Source organism: Callithrix jacchus, chromosome 17, assembly GCF_049354715.1.
Source record: "Callithrix jacchus isolate 240 chromosome 17, calJac240_pri, whole genome shotgun sequence".
Classification (NCBI taxonomy): Eukaryota; Metazoa; Chordata; class Mammalia; order Primates; family Cebidae; genus Callithrix; species Callithrix jacchus.
The window spans coordinates 15,356,926-15,375,288 of NC_133518.1; the positions used below are offsets into that span (position 1 = coordinate 15,356,926).

The 18,363-nt window shown below is 38.9% G+C and overlaps 1 protein-coding gene and 1 non-coding gene across 12 annotated transcripts in view; one reads left to right on the forward strand and one right to left on the reverse strand.

Moving 5' to 3' along the window:
- PLD1 (phospholipase D1) overlaps positions 1-18,363 on the forward strand; it is a 231,114-nt gene that overhangs the window by 119,188 nt on the left and 93,563 nt on the right. For all 11 annotated transcript variants that reach the window (XM_035278534.3, XM_078353837.1, XM_035278538.3 and 8 more), the window contains 2 exons: positions 2,047-2,128; positions 17,174-17,284. In XM_035278534.3, coding sequence (XP_035134425.2) covers positions 2,047-2,128; positions 17,174-17,284 — 193 coding nt within the window. The remainder of the gene's footprint in view (positions 1-2,046; positions 2,129-17,173; positions 17,285-18,363) is intronic.
- Positions 15,875-15,978, reverse strand: LOC118149065 (small nucleolar RNA U13). The gene has a single exon (XR_004736230.1). It is a non-coding gene; the product is annotated as a small nucleolar RNA U13 (small nucleolar RNA).

The window sequence follows — 18,363 nt, forward strand, 5'->3', positions numbered from 1 at the left end:
CCTTTCAACATCTCTGAAATCAGGGATGCATCTTACGTTCTTATAGTTGTCATGATTTTTTCGTTCTTAGTGGTACATGCAGTAACGATGCATCCTACAATCACTAGTGTCCTAGATTCAATGAAATGTAATATTAAACAATTCTTTTAAACTTTGTTTATAAGTAAGTAAAGATCCTTACATAATAATGCTTGGTAAGTTATAGCTGCTTTCTTCCTACCATGTAGCCGTGGTTTATTCTTCGTTTATAGCATGATATAACAACATCTTTTTTCTTTTTATGCGTTATCCTCAAGATTGAGGGCTCCTTGAGGGCTATCGTAAGATTCTTCAGAGTATCCAGTAGAATGCTTGTATTGAGCACAAATTTGTGGATGAACCAAAACAAATGATTGGTAAAGGCTTAATTGCAGAGTATAACATTAAAAGTCACCCCCAAACTGAAGCTCTTTGAGCCCATATTTAATGTATACATGAAAAAATTGCAATTGTGTGTATGCTGTTGGTTATCTCCCTTTTGGTGAACTAGCAGTGCACAGCAATGTGTTCTACTATTTAAAACAGACTTCTTTTTAATGCCTCTTGGATCTTTTCTGATCAGTTGCTGTGCTTTATTTGTTTGCTTGTTTGGACATAGATTACCTTTGAGTTTGTTTCCATTCCAAATTAAATATGCAAACACTTACACTGTCCAAACTCTTCCTTTGTCCGTTTTCTTATTTATTTTACCCAATAACATTTCCTTTAGAAACTTTATCTCTGGGTTTTAATTTTCTTTAACTGAATGAAATAGAGCATAAAATTGATTTCTTTTAATCTCTTCAGCTCCTTAAAGCACTGTTGATTTCACATGCTTAGAGGACTCCCTGGCAAGGCAGTACTCCAGGGCAGAATTCCATAAGGCTTTCATCCTTACAGAGTCTACCCTGCTCCCTCAGGTCTAGCAGCTCAGTGGACAAAGGACTGTTTTCTATTGTTTCTTTTCTCTCATGACAGGGAAGTTACATTATGTACATATTTAACTCAGAAACTAACTTTAGAACCCAGCCCCGGAGAGAAAAATGATTCTGTTGTACTCTTAGCTGCCTTATGACACTGCTGAAGGAGAAGAGCCTAGGAGCGCCCTCCTGCACTGGAAAAGCTTCATCTATCAGCCTTCTCCTCTGTCCAGAAAGCCCCGGGTTCCACAGACGCCGCTCCTTTGTATAGGAAGTGTCTGTGTATCCATTAGAATGCTTTTAGTGTGGGATAACAGAATGTTCAACTAAAGGGACCTTAAACACTGAGGATTTATTTTTCACATTTAATGTTAAGTCTAAAGTTAGGTGATTCTGGGTTGGCGAAGTGGTCTAGTGATTCTGGGTTTGTGGTCCTCTCCTTAAAATTTCAATATTGCTGCACCTCCGTAAGCATCATACCCCTGTACAACATCCATCCTAAAGCTGGAAGTGTGGCCAGGGCTTTCTCTGAGAGATAGTGGGGGAGAGAGAGAGAGAGAGAGAGAGAAAGAGAAGAGGGAGAGAGGGAGAGGGAGAGGGAGAGAGGGAGAGGGAGAGGGAGAGGGACATGGATAATGAATGAGGGAGAGAAAAAGTGTGTGTGTGTGTGTGTGTTTCAGGGAGAAAAATCTTTCCCATTAACCCCCCTGTATACCTCCTCATATATATCTCATTGTTTAGGATTGTGTCACATTGCGCTCTAGCTGCACAGGAGTCTGGGAAAGCAAGTATCTAGAATATGCAGAGTCTGTGGTGGGCGAGAGGCTCTGACTGGCAGGAAGAAGTTGGAGATTAGCTGTTGGGTGGGCAACCAGCAGTATCTGCCTCTGTGCATATGTGTCCATGTGGGTACCAGAGAGAGAGAGAGAGAAACGAAGATGGACATTTTGTATGAGGTTGCACTTAGACTCATAGTGAAACTTTAGAGTACCCACCACAATGGAGGATGATAATGGCATTTGGGCTGAAATTACCTTTATTTCCTATGACACAATCAGAACTTCGTATTTTGTTTTAGTTACTTGAAATCTTGGTTTCATTATTTCAGGCTGAGTCCAGAAATCTTCCTGAAACGCCCGGTGGTTGAGGGAAATCGTTGGAGGTTGGACTGCATTCTTAAACGAAAAGCAGTATGTACTTTCCCAGAAAATGCTGATACAATTTTTTAACTCTCTGTTGTCTCTGAAATGCTTTTCTTTTCAGACCCTTTCACACGTATAACTTTTTACTTTAGAGGTTGATGAAAAGTAGGATAACTAATGTTTTCCAGTTCATCTGGTTCTATTTTTTTCCTATTGCTTCTAGTGTATTAATATTTTAGACTAATTCACAGCATGGATTGTGTTTGCATCTCTAATTTTTATTTTTGAATCAGTTATAGGCCGTTAATTTTATAGGCAAAAAATTATAATACAATTTCATCATTGAATAATAAATGATGAAATGGAGCATAGCATTTAATTGTATTCATTATTTTGTCATTTAAGCAAAAGAAAAACTCATCTGGTGAATGGTTTCAGCTAGATAGGGCTAACATGGTAATAACATTAAAGGGGGAGGAAGAGTCAGTTGGTGGTGTTTTCGCTCCAGTTAAGATCATGGTAATATTGTGAAGCTGTTTCCTGAGTAGCTGACCCTGTACATTCTGGGTGAACATTGAGTGTGTGCTTTTTCATTATAAAAAGTAAATAACTAAAGCAATCTAGGCTCACTAATGACTGCATTCATATTTCTAATTATTTTTAAGACAAAATTAAATTAGTTTAGAATAAAAATAGATCTGGATTGATTCTTTCACATGTCCAAATTAGGAAGTGCTGACTTTTTACTATTATCAGTAACTATCTTAACCTTTTATTTTTTTTTATTGCATTTAAGGTTTTGGGGTACATGTGCAGAACATGCAAGACATTTGCATAGGTACACACATGGCAGTGTGTTTTGCTGCCTTCCTCCCCTTGACCCACATTTGGCATTTCTCCTCAGGCTATCCCTCCCCAGCTCCCCCCCTGCTGTCCCTCCCCTCTTGCCCCCAATAGACCCCAGTGTTTGGTACTCCCTTCCCTGTGTCCATGTGTTCTCATTTTTCATCACCCACTGATGAGTGAGAATAGGTGGTATTTCATTTTCTGTTCTTGTGTCAGTTTGCTGAGAATGATGTTCTCCAGATTCATCTATGTCCCTACAAATGACACGAACTCATCATTTTTGATTGCTGCATAATATTCCATGGTGTATATGTGCCACATTTTCCCAGTCCAGTCTATTATTGATGGGCATTTGGGTTGGTTCCAGGTCTTTGCTATTGTAAACAGTGCTGCAATGAACATTCGTGTGCATGTGTCCTTATAGTAGAACGATTTATAGTCCTTTGGATATATACCCAGTAATGGGATTGCTGGGTCAAATGGAATTTCTATTTCTAAGGCCTTGAGAAATCGCCACACCGTCTTCCACAATGGTTGAACTAATTTACACTCCCACCAACAGTGTAAAAGTGTTCCTTTTTCTCCACATCCTCTCCAGCATCTGTTGTCTCCAGATTTTTTAATGATCGCCATTCTAACTGGCGTGAGATGGTATCTCAATGTGGTTTTGATTTGCATCTCTCTAATGACCAGTGATGATGAGCATTTTTTCATGTTTGTTGGCCTCATATATGTCTTCTTTTGTAAAGTGTCTGTTCATATTCTTTGCCCGTTTTTGAATGGGTTTGTTTGCTTTTTTCCTGTAAATCTGTTTGAGTTCTTTGTAAATTCTGGATATCAGCCCTTTGTCAGATGGGTAGACTGCGAAAATTTTTTCCCATTCTGTTGGTTGCCGATCCACTCTAGTGACTGTTTCTTTTGCCATGCAGAAGCTGTGGAGTTTCATTAGGTCCCATTTGTCTATTTTACGCTTTTGTTGCCAATGCGTTTGGTGTTTTGGTCATGAAGTCCTTGCCTACTCCTATGTCCTGAATGGTTTTGCCTAGATTTTCTTCTAGGGTTTTTATGGTGCCAGGTCTTATGTTTAAGTCTTTAATCCATCTGGAGTTAATTTTAGTGTAAGGTGTCAGGAAGGGGTCCAGTTTCTGCTTTCTGCACATGGCTAGCCAGTTTTCCCAACACCATTTATTAAACAGGGAATCTTTTCCTCATTGCTTGTTTTTGTCAGGTTTATCATAGATTGTATGGTTGTAGATATGTTGTGTTGCCTCCGATGCCTCTGTTTTGTTCCATTGGTCTATATCTCTGTTTTGGTAGCAGTACCATGCTGTTTTGATTACTGTAGCCTTGTAGTATAGTTTGAAATCCAGTAGTGTGATGCCCCCACTGTGTTCTTTTTGCTTAGAATTGACTTGGCTATGCGGGCTCTCTTTTGGTTCCCTATGAAGTTCATGGTGGTTTTTTCCAGTTCTGTGAAGAAAGTCAATGGTAGCTTGGTGGGGATAGCGTTGATTCTGTAAATTACTTTGGGCAATATAGCCATTTTCACGATATTAATTCTTCCTAACCATGAACATGGAATGTTTCTCCATCTGTTTGTGTCCTCTCTTATTTCATTGAGCAGTGGTTTGTAGTTTTCCTTAAAGAGGTCCCTTACGTTCCTTGTGAGTTGTATTCCAAGGTATTTTATTCTGTTTGTAGCAATAGTGAATGGCAGTTCGTTCTTGATTTGGCTCTCTTTAAGCCTTGTTATTGGTGTATAGGAATGTTTGTGATTTTTGCACATTGATTATATATCCTGAGACTTTGCTGAAGTTGCTTATCAGTTTCAGGAGTTTTTGGGCTGAGGCGATGGGGTCTTCTAGGTATACTATCATGTCGTCTGCAAATAAAGACAATTTGGCTTCCACCTTTCCTATTTGAATACCCTTTATTTCTTTTTCTTGCCTGATTGCTGTGGCTAGAACTTCCAGTACTATATTGAATAGGAGTGGTGAAAGAGGGCATCCTTGTCTAGTGCCGGATTTCAAAGGGAATGCTTCCAGTTTTTGCCCATTCAGTATGATACTGGCTGTTGGTTTGTCAAATGCCTTCTCTGCATCAATTGAGATAATCATGTAGTTTTTGTTTTTGGTTCTGTTTATGTGGTGAATTATATTTATAGACTTCCGTATGTTGAACCAGTCTTGCATCCCCGGGATGAATCCTACTTGATCATGATGGATAAGTTTTTTGATTTGCTGTTGCAATCGGCTTGCCAATATTTTATTGAAGATTTTTGCATCTATGTTCATCATGGATATTGGCCTGAAGTTTTCTTTTCTTGTTGGGTCTCTGCCGGGTTTTGGTAACAGGATGATGTTGGTCTCATAAAATGATTTGGGAAGGATTCCCTCTTTTTGGATTATTTGGAATAGTTTCAGAAGGAATGGTACCAGCTCCTCTTTGTGTGTCTGGTAGAATTCGGCTGTGAACCCATCTGGACCTGGACTTTTTTTGTGTGGTAGGCTCTTAATTGCTGCCTTGACTTCAGACCTTGTTATTGGTCTATTCATAGTTTCGGCTTCCTCCTGGTTTAGGCTTGGAAGGACACAGGAGTCCAGGAATTTATCCATTTCTTCCAGGTTTACTAGTTTATGTGCATAGAGTTGTTTGTAATATTCTCTGATGATGGTTTGAATTTCTGTGGAATCTGTGGTGATTTCCCCTTTATCGTTTTTTATTGCATCTCTTTGGTTATTCTCTCTTTTCTTTTTTATCAGTCTGGCTAGTGGTCTGTCTATTTTGTTGATCTTTTCAAAAAACCAGTTCTTGGATTTATTGATTTTTTGAAGGGTTTTTCGTGTCTCTATCTCCTTTAGTTCTGCTCTGATCTTAGTTATTTCTTGTCTTCTGCTAGGTTTTGAGTTGTTTTGATCTTGCTCCTCTAGTTCTTTCAATTTTGATGATAGGGTGTCAATTTTAGATTTCTCCACTCTTCTCATATGGGTACTTATTGCTATATGTTTTCCTCTAGAGACTGCTTTAAATGTGTCCCAGAGATTCTGGTATGTTGTGTCTTTGTTCTAGTTGGTTTCGAAGCACTTCTTTATTTCTGCCTTCATTTCATTGTTTATCCAGTCAACATTCAAGAGCCAGTTGTTCAGTTTCCATGAAGCCGTGCGATTCTGGGTTAGTTTCTGAATTCTGAGTTCTAACTTGATTTCACTGTGGTCTGAGAGACTGTTTGTTATAATTTCTGTTGTTTTGCATTTGCTGAGGAGTGCTTTACTTCCAATTATGTGGTCAATTTTCAAGTAGGTGTGATGTGGTGCTGAGAAGAATGTATATTTGTGGATTTGGGGTGGAGAGTTCTGTAAATGTCTATCAGGTTTGCTTGTTCCAGGTCTGAGTTCAAGCCCTGGATATCCTTGTTAATTTTCTGTCTGGTTGATCTGTCTAATATTGACAGTGGAGTGTTAAAGTCTCCCACTATTATTGTGTGGGAGTCTAAGTTTGTTAGTCATTAAGAACTTGCCTTATATATCTGGGTGCTCCTGTATTGGGTCCATATATATTTAGGATCGTTAGCTCTTCTTGCTGTATCGATCCTTTTACCATTATGTAATGACCTTCTTTGTCTCTTTTGATCTTTGTTGCTTTAAAGTCTATTTTATCAGAGATGAGAATTGCAACTCCTGCTTTTTTTTTTGCTCTCCATTTGCTTGGTAAATCTTCCTCCATCCCTTTATTTTGAGCCTTTGTGTATCCTTGCATGTGAGATGGGTTTCTTGGATACAGCACACTGATGGGTTTTGACTTTTTATTTAATTTGCCAGTCTGTGTCTTTTGATTGGTGCATTTAGCCCATTTACATTTAGGGTTAATATTGTTATGTGTGAATTTGATACTGCCATTTTGATGCTAGCTGGCTGTTTTGCCAGTTAGTTGATGAAGATTCTTCATTTTGTTGATGCTCTTTAGCATTTAGTGTGTTTTTGGATTGGCTGGTACTGGTTGTTCCTTTCTATGTGTAGTGCTTCTTTCAGGAGCTCTTGTAAAGCAGGCCTGATGGTGACAATCTCTGAGTACTTGCTTATTCACAAAGGATTTTATTTTTCCTTAACTTACAAAGCTCAGTTTGGCTGGATGTGTAATTCTGGGTTGAAAGTTCTTTTCTTTAAAGATGTTGAATATTGGCCCCCACTCTCTTCTTGCTTGTAGACTTTCTGCTGAGAGATCTGCTGTGAGTCTGATGGGCTTTCCTTTGTGGGTGACCCGACCTTTCTCTCTGGCTGCCCTTAGTATTTTCTCCTTCATTTCAACCTTGGTGAATCTGACGATTATGTGCCTTGGGTTGCTCTTCTTGCGGAGTATCTTTGTGGTGTTCTCTGTATTTCCTGGATTTGAGGGTTGGCCTGCCTTGCTAGGTTGGGGAAATTTTCCTGGATAATATCCTGAAGAGTATTTTCCAGCTTAAATTCATTCTCTTTTTCCCCTTCTGGTACACCTATCAAACGTAGGTTAGGTCTCTTCACATAGTCCCACATTTCTTGGAGACTTTGTTCATTCCTTTTTGCGCTTTTTTCTCTAATCTTGGTTTCTCATTTTATTTCATGGAGTTGATCTTCGACTTCTGATATTTTTTCTTCTGCTTGGTCAATTCAGCTGTTGAAACTTGTGCATGCTTCACGAAGTTCTCGTGTTGTGTTTTTCAGCTCTTTCAATTAATTCATATTCCTCTCTAAGTTATCCATTCTTGTTATCATTTCCTCGAATCTTTTTTCAAGGTTCTTAGTTTCTTTGCATTGATTTAGAACATGTTTTATCAGCTCACAGAAGTTTCTCATTACCCACCTTCTGAAGTCTGATTTTGTCATTTCGTCACAGTCATTCTCTGTCCAGCTTTGTTCCCTTGCTGGTGAGGAGTTTTGGTCCTTTGTAGGAGGTGAGGTGTTCTGTTTTCAGGTGTTTTCCTTCTTTTTGCGCTGGTTTCTTCCCATCTTTGTGGATTTATCCACCTGTCGTCTGAGTAGTTGCTGACTTTTCGATTGGGTCTCTGAGTGGACGCCCAGATTGTTGATGATGAGTTATTTCTGTTACTTGGTTTTCCTTCTACCAGTCTAGCCCCTCTGCTGTACGACTGCTAAGGTCCACTCCAGGCCCTGCTTGTCTTGGGTACACCTGTAGCAGCTGTGGAACAGTGAGGGATGCTACCAGTTTCTTCTTCTGCTATCTTTGTCCCAGAATGATGCCCGCCTAATGTCAGTCTGATCAGTCCTTTTTGAGATGACTCTGGATATACAGGGGTCAGGGAGCTGCTTGAGGAGACGGTCTGTACTTTATAGGAGCTCAAGTGCTGAGCTGTGAGCTCCATTGTTCGTTCAGGGCTGTTAGGCAGGTGCGTTTAAGTCTGCTGCAGCATATCTCTTAAAACCCCTTTTTTTCCTCAAATGTTCTGTCTCAGGGGGTTGGGGCTTTCTTTATGAGTGTCCATTGCAGTATCCTGCTCAGCTAGGAGGGAGTCTAGTCACTATTTCCCTGCCGAGGCTCCACCCTGCTGATGTGGGGTCTGCCCTGTTGCTGCGGGCTCTGCCCTGCAGCCGTGGACTCCGCCGCTGGCTCCGCCCTGCAGCGGAGTCTCTCTGTTATGGCGGGTTGCCTCAGCAATAGCAGGCTGCATCAGCAATGGGAGTGTACCTCAGTAGGGGTGGATTGCCTTGGTAATAGCGAACGCCCCTCTCCCACCGAGCTGCACCGTCCTGGGTTCAGCTGTGCCTGCAGTGAAACTCTCCACCCAGAGTGTTTTGAATTGCCATTTTGTTTGTTCCTGTGGGGGTGAAACCCACCGAGCCCACTTGCCTGGCTCCCTGCCTCAGAGCACCTTTCTTTTTTTTTTTTTTTTTTAAGTTGAACGGATGGCTCTCTCCCAGGTGTTTCGGTTGCCCACTGTTAGAGCAGTGGGATCTGTGTGATTTCCTGTGCAGCTAGCCACTATGCTGGCTCAAATGCCACTTCCCAGGAATCTCCTGGTCTGGCTCACTGTCCAAGTCCCGTTTAATCAGATGGATATGCTAATCTGCCCTCCCAAATCCCAGATTGCCAGTTTAGCAGGGCACCCGGGCCAGTGTGTTTTGTGTGGATTGTTGCGGAGTGCCGCTGCGTTGCGGTGCCGGCTGAAGCGGCCACAACAGCCGAAACGGCTGCGCTTGTGTCCCGTGTCTTTCCTACACCTGGGAATTTCCCTGTTCTGTGGGCAACAAAGATCCATCTGGAAATGCAGCTTTGACTCACCCTCTGAGCATTCACTGAGAGCTGCGATCCGGAGTTGTTCTTACTGCGCCATCTTGAATCACTTCCTTTTTTTTTTTTCTTTTTTAGGACAAGTTTTGTTCTTTTTTGCTCAGGCTGGAGTGCAGTGGTGCAGTCTCCTCTTATGGCAATCTCTGCCTCCCAGGTTCAAGCAATTCTCCTGTGTCAGCCTCCCAAGTAGCTGGGATTACAGGTGCCTGCCACCACACCTGGATATTTTTTATTTTTATTTTTAGTAGAGATAGGATTTCACTGTGTTGGCAGTCTGGTCTCTAACTCCTGACCTTAGGTGATCCATTCACCTCGGCTTCCCAAAGTGCTAGGATTACAGGTGTGAGACACTGCGCCTGGTCAACCATTTTTTATCCTATCATTAAACATGGTAGCAGAACTTGTACAGCATAAATAATTGGGGTTAGCATTTTTCTATTTCTTATAGCCTTTACTCATTTCTTCTTTCCTATCCTCTACATTCTACTCATTCTACTTTTCCTTTCCCCATTCACTTGCCCCTTTTCTTTCGGTATCTTTTCCCCATGCATTCCTTGAGGATTTCTGAGGATATTCATAGACATAGTCAGACCTCCAGACCTCACTGCCAATCTTGAAAGCAAAAGAAATTGATGATCTTTATTTGAAACACATTCTGCCAAAGAACATCATTTTGATGGAGAGTCTATTTGTTTCATCAATTGAATTTCATTTACAGATTTGGACATTTTGATTCTGAAAACATTCACATATTTATTAAATTATTCATCATATAGTTTCTGTTGCCTATGAGTCGGGTTCTATAGTAATCACTGAGAATGCCACCATGAATCGGACTTGGGCCTTGCCTATGGAGAACTTGCTGAATGATTCTTGTTTGTTTTTTTTTTGTTTTTTTCCTGAGACGAGTTTCACTCTTGTTACCCAGGCTGGAGTGCAATGGCGCAATCTCAGCTCACTGCAACCTCCGCCTCTTGGGTTCAAGCAATTCTCCTGCCTCAGCCTCCCAAGTAGCTGGGACTACAGGCGTGCGCCACCATGCCCAGCTAATTTTTGTATTTTTAGTAGAGATGGGTTTCACCATGTTGACCAGGATGGTCTTGATCTCCTGACCTCATTATCTACCCACCTTGGCCTCCCAAAGTGCTGGGATTATAGGCATGAACCACCATGTCTGGCCAGGATTCATGTCTTGGGTTCAGTCGTAGCCTTACCAGACTTCTTTCTACCTATTAAATGGGCAGTAACTTTCTCTATGTTTCTCTCAGTGAAATGGCATCTTTTCCATTTTCCCTAAATATTCTATTTTAGTACATTTTCCAGCCTTGCCTAGCAATCTGTACTAATATTAGTATATTTTTTCCTTATAACATTTGATCAGCACCTCACTGTTTTAGGTTTCAATCAATGTGTATTTATTGAATGTTTTCTATGTGCAGGGCATTTGGCTAATCATATGAGAATGTATATAAATAAAAGCCATGATTCTTAAATTGAAGGAGCTTATAAAATCTACACAAGTATCAGTTGGGTACAGAAGCAGTTCCTCAATGTAATGGCAAGGAGAAAGCATTGAGCAGGTCTGGTTGGGGAGCCCCTCACAACATGAAGGATGTGGGGCATTTAGGATGGAAAAACATTTTTAAAAAGGAAAGAACTTTCTAGGTGTGGCAAGTGTTGTGAGGGAACAGCAGGGCCAAAGACTTTGTCAGGCACAGTAGGGAGGTCGATCACATCTGAGTGTTAGCATACCCAGATGGGGGATTCAACTGGAACCATAGTTGCAGCTAGGATGCAGAGGCTTTGTGAGCCAAGCTAGTGGTTTGACTTTATGGGAGACAGTGGGGACAGTACTTAGTGGGGCAGGGAGGTGTGAGGAAGCAAGGGTGGTCTGATCAAAATGGTGTGCTGGGAAGGTGACTCTGATAGTGGAAGAAAGTGGGAAGAACTCTGATTCAGAAAGCTAAGTTTTAGATCACTTGAAGGTCCAGGGTCTACAGGACATCTACATTAACTTGAGAAAGCTAGTACATGCTCAGGCAGGGCTCAGGAGGAAGATCCTGCAGACATTACTTCCACCTCTTGTTTGCTGGCATGTGCTTGTTTATTGCCCTTGGCATACTTGTCTGTTTACCTCTTCTAGTCTCTAGAAGTTACCTCTTCTAGCCTCTGCTAGTGAAGAGGTAACCTCTTCTGGTTACATCTTCACTAGTGTGGCTTCTCTTTTTTTAAATGGCCCATGAGCCCTGGTGAGGTCCCTGGTGGACACCATGGCCAAGTAAACATTACGGCCTGATAACAGTACTTTGTTTTCATTTCATCCAGTACTTGGAGCTTGTAATTTTTAAGTTGTGGGTAATGATTTTTAAAATTTCCTAAAGAAATAGTAATACTATTAAAGATTGATTTCTTGCTGGAACCTCTAGCAGAATTGCTCTTCCTTAATCTCATTCCACTATATTATTGCTTTGTTCATAAATTTTTTAACACTTGGATCATTCCAAATTGACAGTTTATATGCACATAAACATGGTTTCACATAAATAATTTAGTTTCTGAAAGCCACACACTAGCTTTGCAAAGTATGAGGTTGAAACATAATATTAATGTTTTCGTTAATGGGACCCAGAGGCCCACAAGGTTTATTAAAATGAATGTTTCATTTCCTTCTATCCGATTGTGCAGATTTTCTGAGAGGAATTTAGGAAATGTCTCTGCCTCATAGCCAACCTCTGGCAAACATCTCTTATACTGGCTATTTTTAAAGAAAAAATGCAATATTTTATTTATCTAGTTAATAACCAAGTTGATCTTTTCCTATTTCTTTGGCCTTCTGATGTGCAATGTCATCATTTAAAATAATAAAAGCCAATCTTGAGAGGCAGACCGTTCACAACTCAAAGAAATCAGCATCCCAGGGCTTTCCACAGTTCTGCACTTACTGTACTAAGAGGTGAGACAAGCTGCATCATAGTTAGGGCAACCAAACCCCCACATGCAATTCTGTGTATCTCAACCTTAAAAGCATGTGATACTTCCTACGAAACTTAGACCAATGGGAGAATTTGTTTTCAGGTTGATTTCTTTCTGTCCTGGATCACGAGGCACAATGGAGAGTTGCAGTCAGTGGCCAGTGAAAGGGAAAGGTGTCCACGATTGAGAAATGAGAGGAGTAATCACCTCTCTCCACAGAAAGCCAAATGAGTCTCATCAAAGTGGTGGGCTACAGTGGCTTGCAGGAAAGGAATCTTCAGCTTTCTAGAATGTGCGTCAAACAAAATTGGTTTTTAAAAAAAGGCACGTGTGCTTTTGTGCTGTTATATTTCAGTGCTGCCTGCTTTTAAATAGCGAAGAAATGATATCTTTATATCCTTTACTTTCAATATTCTTAATATATTGTACCCCTTGGGGAAGTCCTTGGAAAGTGACAAAAAAATATCCTGGGTTATGGGGGTGGAGAGGGCTAAACTTCAGGCAGTGGACAAACTTGGCTGCATTTAGAAAATATTTTCACTGTGCTACCTCGAGCAATCAGAGGAAAAGTTGACTAAGAAAGAAAGTCTCTGATTTCCACTATAAAAATTTTCTTTTCACTGTCTTTCCATGTATTTTGAATCTCTAAAACTCCTAAAAATTTCTACTGTTTACAGTGTTATGTCTGCTCTACTTGACAAAAAATTGATTAGAAAAGAGGACAGAATTTTCATCTTTTAAAAGTCATGTTTTATGAAATTTATTCTCTGGAACCTTTAGAAGAGCTGAGTTCACCAGAGATAAGAAACACTGCATTGATAGGCTACTCCAGGCCATCTGTTTTCCTACTTCTCCTATTAATAATTTCTGTCCCTTTCTCTAAGCAAAAAAGTAATTTCCCCAAGGGTATTAAAAGGCACTAAAGCATGGGATGTTTTGAAAGTGTATTTTTTTAAATTACAGAATTAACATCAGTGTTTTTTTTTATGTTTGGCTTTCATTTTGCAAAAGTGTTTCTCACATTTCGTATAAGCCTGCACTGTAACAACCTGGAAATGCCTTCATTCCCAAGGAATGACTCTCCTTTGCCCTTTATGGTTAGTTTATAATAGACTTGTAATACCTTGACCAAAAGAAAAAGAAGGCATTGCTTTATTATCACAGGAATCTTGTCACGAATCAACTGTTTATTTTGGCAGTAGGTCTAGGTAAATAATTATAAACCACATAAAAATGGACTTTCTGTATTTAATCGGTTCCTTATAAGTCATTTGCATTTAAGCTAAAAAGACAAAGTCTCTAGCTGTTTCCTTTAGATATTTCAATGAGAAAAGACAGTATAAAAGAAAACGCCAGGTATGAATAAATGGAGGGTAGTAATGGAATCCATTAGTGTTAACACATCTATTATTTCAAAAATCCATTAATTATGTAGATAAGTGGAAAACTGTAGGATTCAGGCCAAGTTCCTAATTTGCAGCTTCCCGAGTAATAATGTGTTAAGCCTAAGAAGCAGAATTTCATCATGATTAAAAATGTCAGGTGTATCGTTCTACAATTTAGGTTGAAATTTTGGGTTTTACTCTTTGTATTTTATCTTTTACCGAGAGGCTGTTTTTTTGGTAACCATTATAATGGTTAAAAAAAAAAAAACCATTATAATGGTTCAAAAAAAAGCCTCTCGGCAAAAGATATACAGTGAATTCCAAAATATTCAAATACCAAAAATAGAGCTGAATTGTAAAATATTCAAATACCAAAAATAGAGCTGAACAGTGGATGAGAAAAAGAAAACAATCTTGAAATTTTCCTGTAGAGCCCTTTATCAGTGTCTCATTGCAGAGCACTCTCCGGCCAGACCATTAAAATTAATCTGTTCACTTCTTGCTACACTTCCACTTTTTTACTGAAATATGAGTTTATATTCTTGATTGTAATAGTAGTTGCATAATTGTAATAAGTAATTAGCAAGTTCTAAAAGCCAGCTGTTAACCAGAGAAATAGAATGACATCTATATTCTTCCTGATCCTGCTTTAAGAGCAAGAATGAGTCTTCTCCTGGTACTCAAGTCTTGTTAATGCACACCGAATGTAAATCGTGTACCGCCAGAAATGCATACACCTTTAAGATATTACTAACACCAAGAAAGATAGAGTGTTAGTACTTTGAAGTGATGTGGATGTGTTATTAAGGAATTTACAGTCCAAAACATGCTTGTTAGTATTGGCAGAACAATATTAGAGGAATGTTTATGTGTTTGGTTTGCTGTCAGATTTTGGATCCCGTGATCTAGAACCTAAAAATATTAACTTTTATGTTATATCAGATAGTATAGCATTGCAAAAATTTTTAGTTGTTATGAAATAAGCGTGTTTAACCCAATAAGATGTCTTAAGTTTTTTATTCCAATTTTTCTTGTATACAATGACTAACCTGCCGTAGCATCCAGACTGGGTGACAGAGTTTTGAGACTCTGTCTCAAAAACTAAAACCAAAACAAAAACAAAAAACAACAACAAAAAAGGAAGAAAATACAATGATGAAGAGAAAACATTGATTTTTTTTATTTGGAGAGGACACTTTTTTCCCAGGCTGCAAAGCTGAATCTTGCAGAATTTAAAGAGAAATTCTGCTGCCTTAATTTCCTAATTATCTTCATTTTCCCCCCACTTTTTGTGTTTATTCTAACTATGTATGCCTCACAGCCCTTTTTCTTGTTCTGTTATGGCTGCAGGTTTCTCACTGTGGTCTACGTGCCATGTCATTTCACATGGTACTTTGTAGATTCTGATGAGAAAGTTGGTACTTTTTAATGCACTGAAAAATAGATTTTACATAGAGAGTTTGCTTATCAGTATAACTTTCAGATCAGTTAATTAAAAGACTCACTTTCTACAAGTGAGAAGAATATATCAATTAGCATGGTTTTATTTGTTTATAAAAGAAAAGCCTTATTAGATTCTCACACAAAGAGTGAAAAATATATGTGCTAAAAATATATATATTAGAAATTTAATTTTTAAGAGTTGATTGTAAGTGAACAATTTCAAATTTAATTTTTTGTAATATACTTATAGCACAACTTACGTTTCTATGCAGAATCTTCCATTTTTAAGTGTGAATGTTAAAACCGGCAAAATAATAAAATGACTTGGATTTGAAAAAACATTAGCTAATCACCATGGATTATTAATTTAAACTGTAACCAAATTATTTTTGTCATTATGGTTTATTAGATACACTTGTGTCTGCAATATTCTAGAAAGTATTATGGAAAAATTCTCACCTTTAATCTCTAGGATGTTAAATGCCAGGTGTCATTTAGATCCAGAATCCAGTGGGTATGCAGAATGTTTCAGAATGCTTTCAGAGCTGCTGGGTACAAACAATGCAAATTAAAATGGTGGCAAACGTACAAAAATGCGGAGGAGCCTAGCCTAAAATTAAAACGTCAATCCACAAGGTGGGGGTGAATAAGCCACAGGTTCCTGGAGGGAGTACATTCCGACTGTACGTTGGAGGGGGGTTCATTTGAGTGGGCAGGCGGAAGGAGAGGAGCATTTCAGTGCAGGGCAGTTTAACCTAGCCTGAAAGCCCATCACCAACCAGAACTAGAATGGAAGATGCCAGTGCTTTTCTATACTATTAGCTATTGGATCCTGTCTTTTGGGTTTTTTAGAATAGTTTTTTCAGGTTAGATGGGTAATGTGCAGATGTCGTAAGAAGGTTCAAGGGTGGCACATCTCACGCATGTGCGTGAACACACAACCATCACGTTCATGAACCACGAAAGGACTGCACATTATCTTTTGATGATTAATAGTATTAAGTCATTGTATTATTTTTATAGCATGTTAACATCTACAAGGCACTTTTGATTTAATTTCACTCAATTACGTAGGCCACAGTGGCTTTGCCTATTTTCTTTTAGACCTGAGGTCTAAGGAAGGATGGATCAATGTTAATTTGAGTGTCCATTTTATACTAAGGTCCTGCTAAAACTTGGAGACTTTTAAATATTTAAGAAGCTTACTTCTGAAGAAGTCGTTTCACTAGTGAAACAGACATTAATGATGTAATTATAGGTCAAGAGGATGAACTAACGCATTCATCTTTGAAGATTAAGAAACGGTTTTATCCGCTTAAGTAATTGTTTTCAGTAAAGAAAGTTTCTATGAAAATATGCCCAGAAACATTTAAGGGATATTATATTTAAGGAATATTCAGCACAATTTACTGCTTCAAAATTTCTTCTCACTGTTCTTCCAACTAATTGAGGTATAATGTAAATAAACAAAAACTCCAATCCTGCAACATGAATCAGGTCACAACCTCCTCAGTGATGGGTGTTTGGTAATGTTAAAAGTTGTAAGACTATCGGACACTTAACAGCTGAGGTTACAGTTTTCATTTTGGATCTTTAATCAGTTACTGACATTCTTTCGTGATATGAAAAATTGTAAGAATGGAAGGGAGATAGATTTTTATTTTTAGTATTCGGGTCTCAATAGGCACACTTATGTGTCACTTCCTTGTATTGCCTTTTTCATTAAAATTTTATCATACTTGTTTATGATAAGTTTAAGAGAAGTTAGAAAGTACAGTGCAGGCTGGGTGTGGTGGCTCACACCTCTAATTTCAGCACTTTGAGAGGCTGAGGTGGGTGGAAAACTTGAGGTCAGGAGTTCGAAACCAGGCTGGCCAACATGGTGAAACCCTGTCTCTACTCAAAATACAAAAATTAGCTGGTGTGGTGGCATGCACCTGTAGTCCTAGCTACTGGGGAGGCTGAAGCATGAGAATTGCTTGAACCTGGGAGGTTGCAGTGAGCTGAGATTGTACCCCTGTACTCCAGCCTGGGTGCAGAGTGAGACTCTGTCTCAAAATAATAATAAAAAAGAAAGATAGTATAGTGTAAAGGAGAAAGAAAATGAAAATTGTCAGTTTCCTCCAGAGATACCCATTCCTCAATCTGTTTTCTCTTGTGACAGCAACAAGGGGTGAGGATCTTCATAATGCTCTACAAAGAGGTAGAACTCGCTCTTGGCATCAATAGTGAATACACCAAGAGGACTTTGATGCGTTTACACCCCAACATAAAGGTATTCGGGTTCATCTTGATGACAGCTGTTTCTCTATAGGATTTTTTTTTTTTCAGATATATTTTGTTCTGGGTTATAATGATCTATAGAATTCCCAAATGTATATTTGGTCAAATAGCATTGTGTCCTCAGAAATCAAGCAAAATACTTTACTTTCTTATCTTCCCTACATTGACGGGGGTGAGCAGACCTCACATTTCTGCTTCTCGGACACTTCTCTAATTGAAATGACAGTCTAGACAAGAACGTGCTTCCTGAAGTTGTTTTGATGTTCATGAGCCAACAAGTTCTCACACTTCTCATTAAGATTATTCTGGAACCTCTTAGATGTGATCTCCCTGTGGCATCCCCTGATCACTGATAGCAGCACAGAGATCTCCTCTAGGATTTAAAATACTTAAAAGAAAAATCAATGGCACCTATTATAAAATAGGATGTAAAATACTTAAAAGAATCAGTGGCACTAGTATAAAATGCTAATAAAGTAAATACACATGAAAAGCAATTTGAAAAAGTTCTTTGATATTTTGCCAAATACCTAAAAGCTATCAATAAATATAACCCAGTCATTGCAGCGCATCAAGACATAATGAATTAAGAAACCTCCAGCAGGCTTGAAATACGTGACAGTTGTATGTTTCACTTGGTTAGAAACAATTAAAGTATTTTCCCCCAGAGAATGATTTATTAGGTTGCATCATTTCTGTATTTTATTTATTCATTCACCAAATTTTTATCAAGTACCCACTAAAGATGTCATTTTGCGGCACCAACACCTGCGAGGAAAGAGCTGTAAAAGGAGCAGAGACTCGTGTGTTACTGAAGTTACACTGGCGTCCACTCAAATAGAACGTCACAACTTCAGGATGCCACATGTAACTGCAAAGAAAACGGCAGTCATATATAGAGCTGTTTAACAGAAAGAAACGAGAAAGGAATTTAAACATGTCCTTACAAAAAAATCAATCAAACAAAACAGAAGACAGTAATGCAGGAAGTGAGAGCCAAAAACGCTATAAGGCATGTAGAAAATAGCACAATTACCCAAGTATCTTACAAATAATTACTTAAAGGTAAAT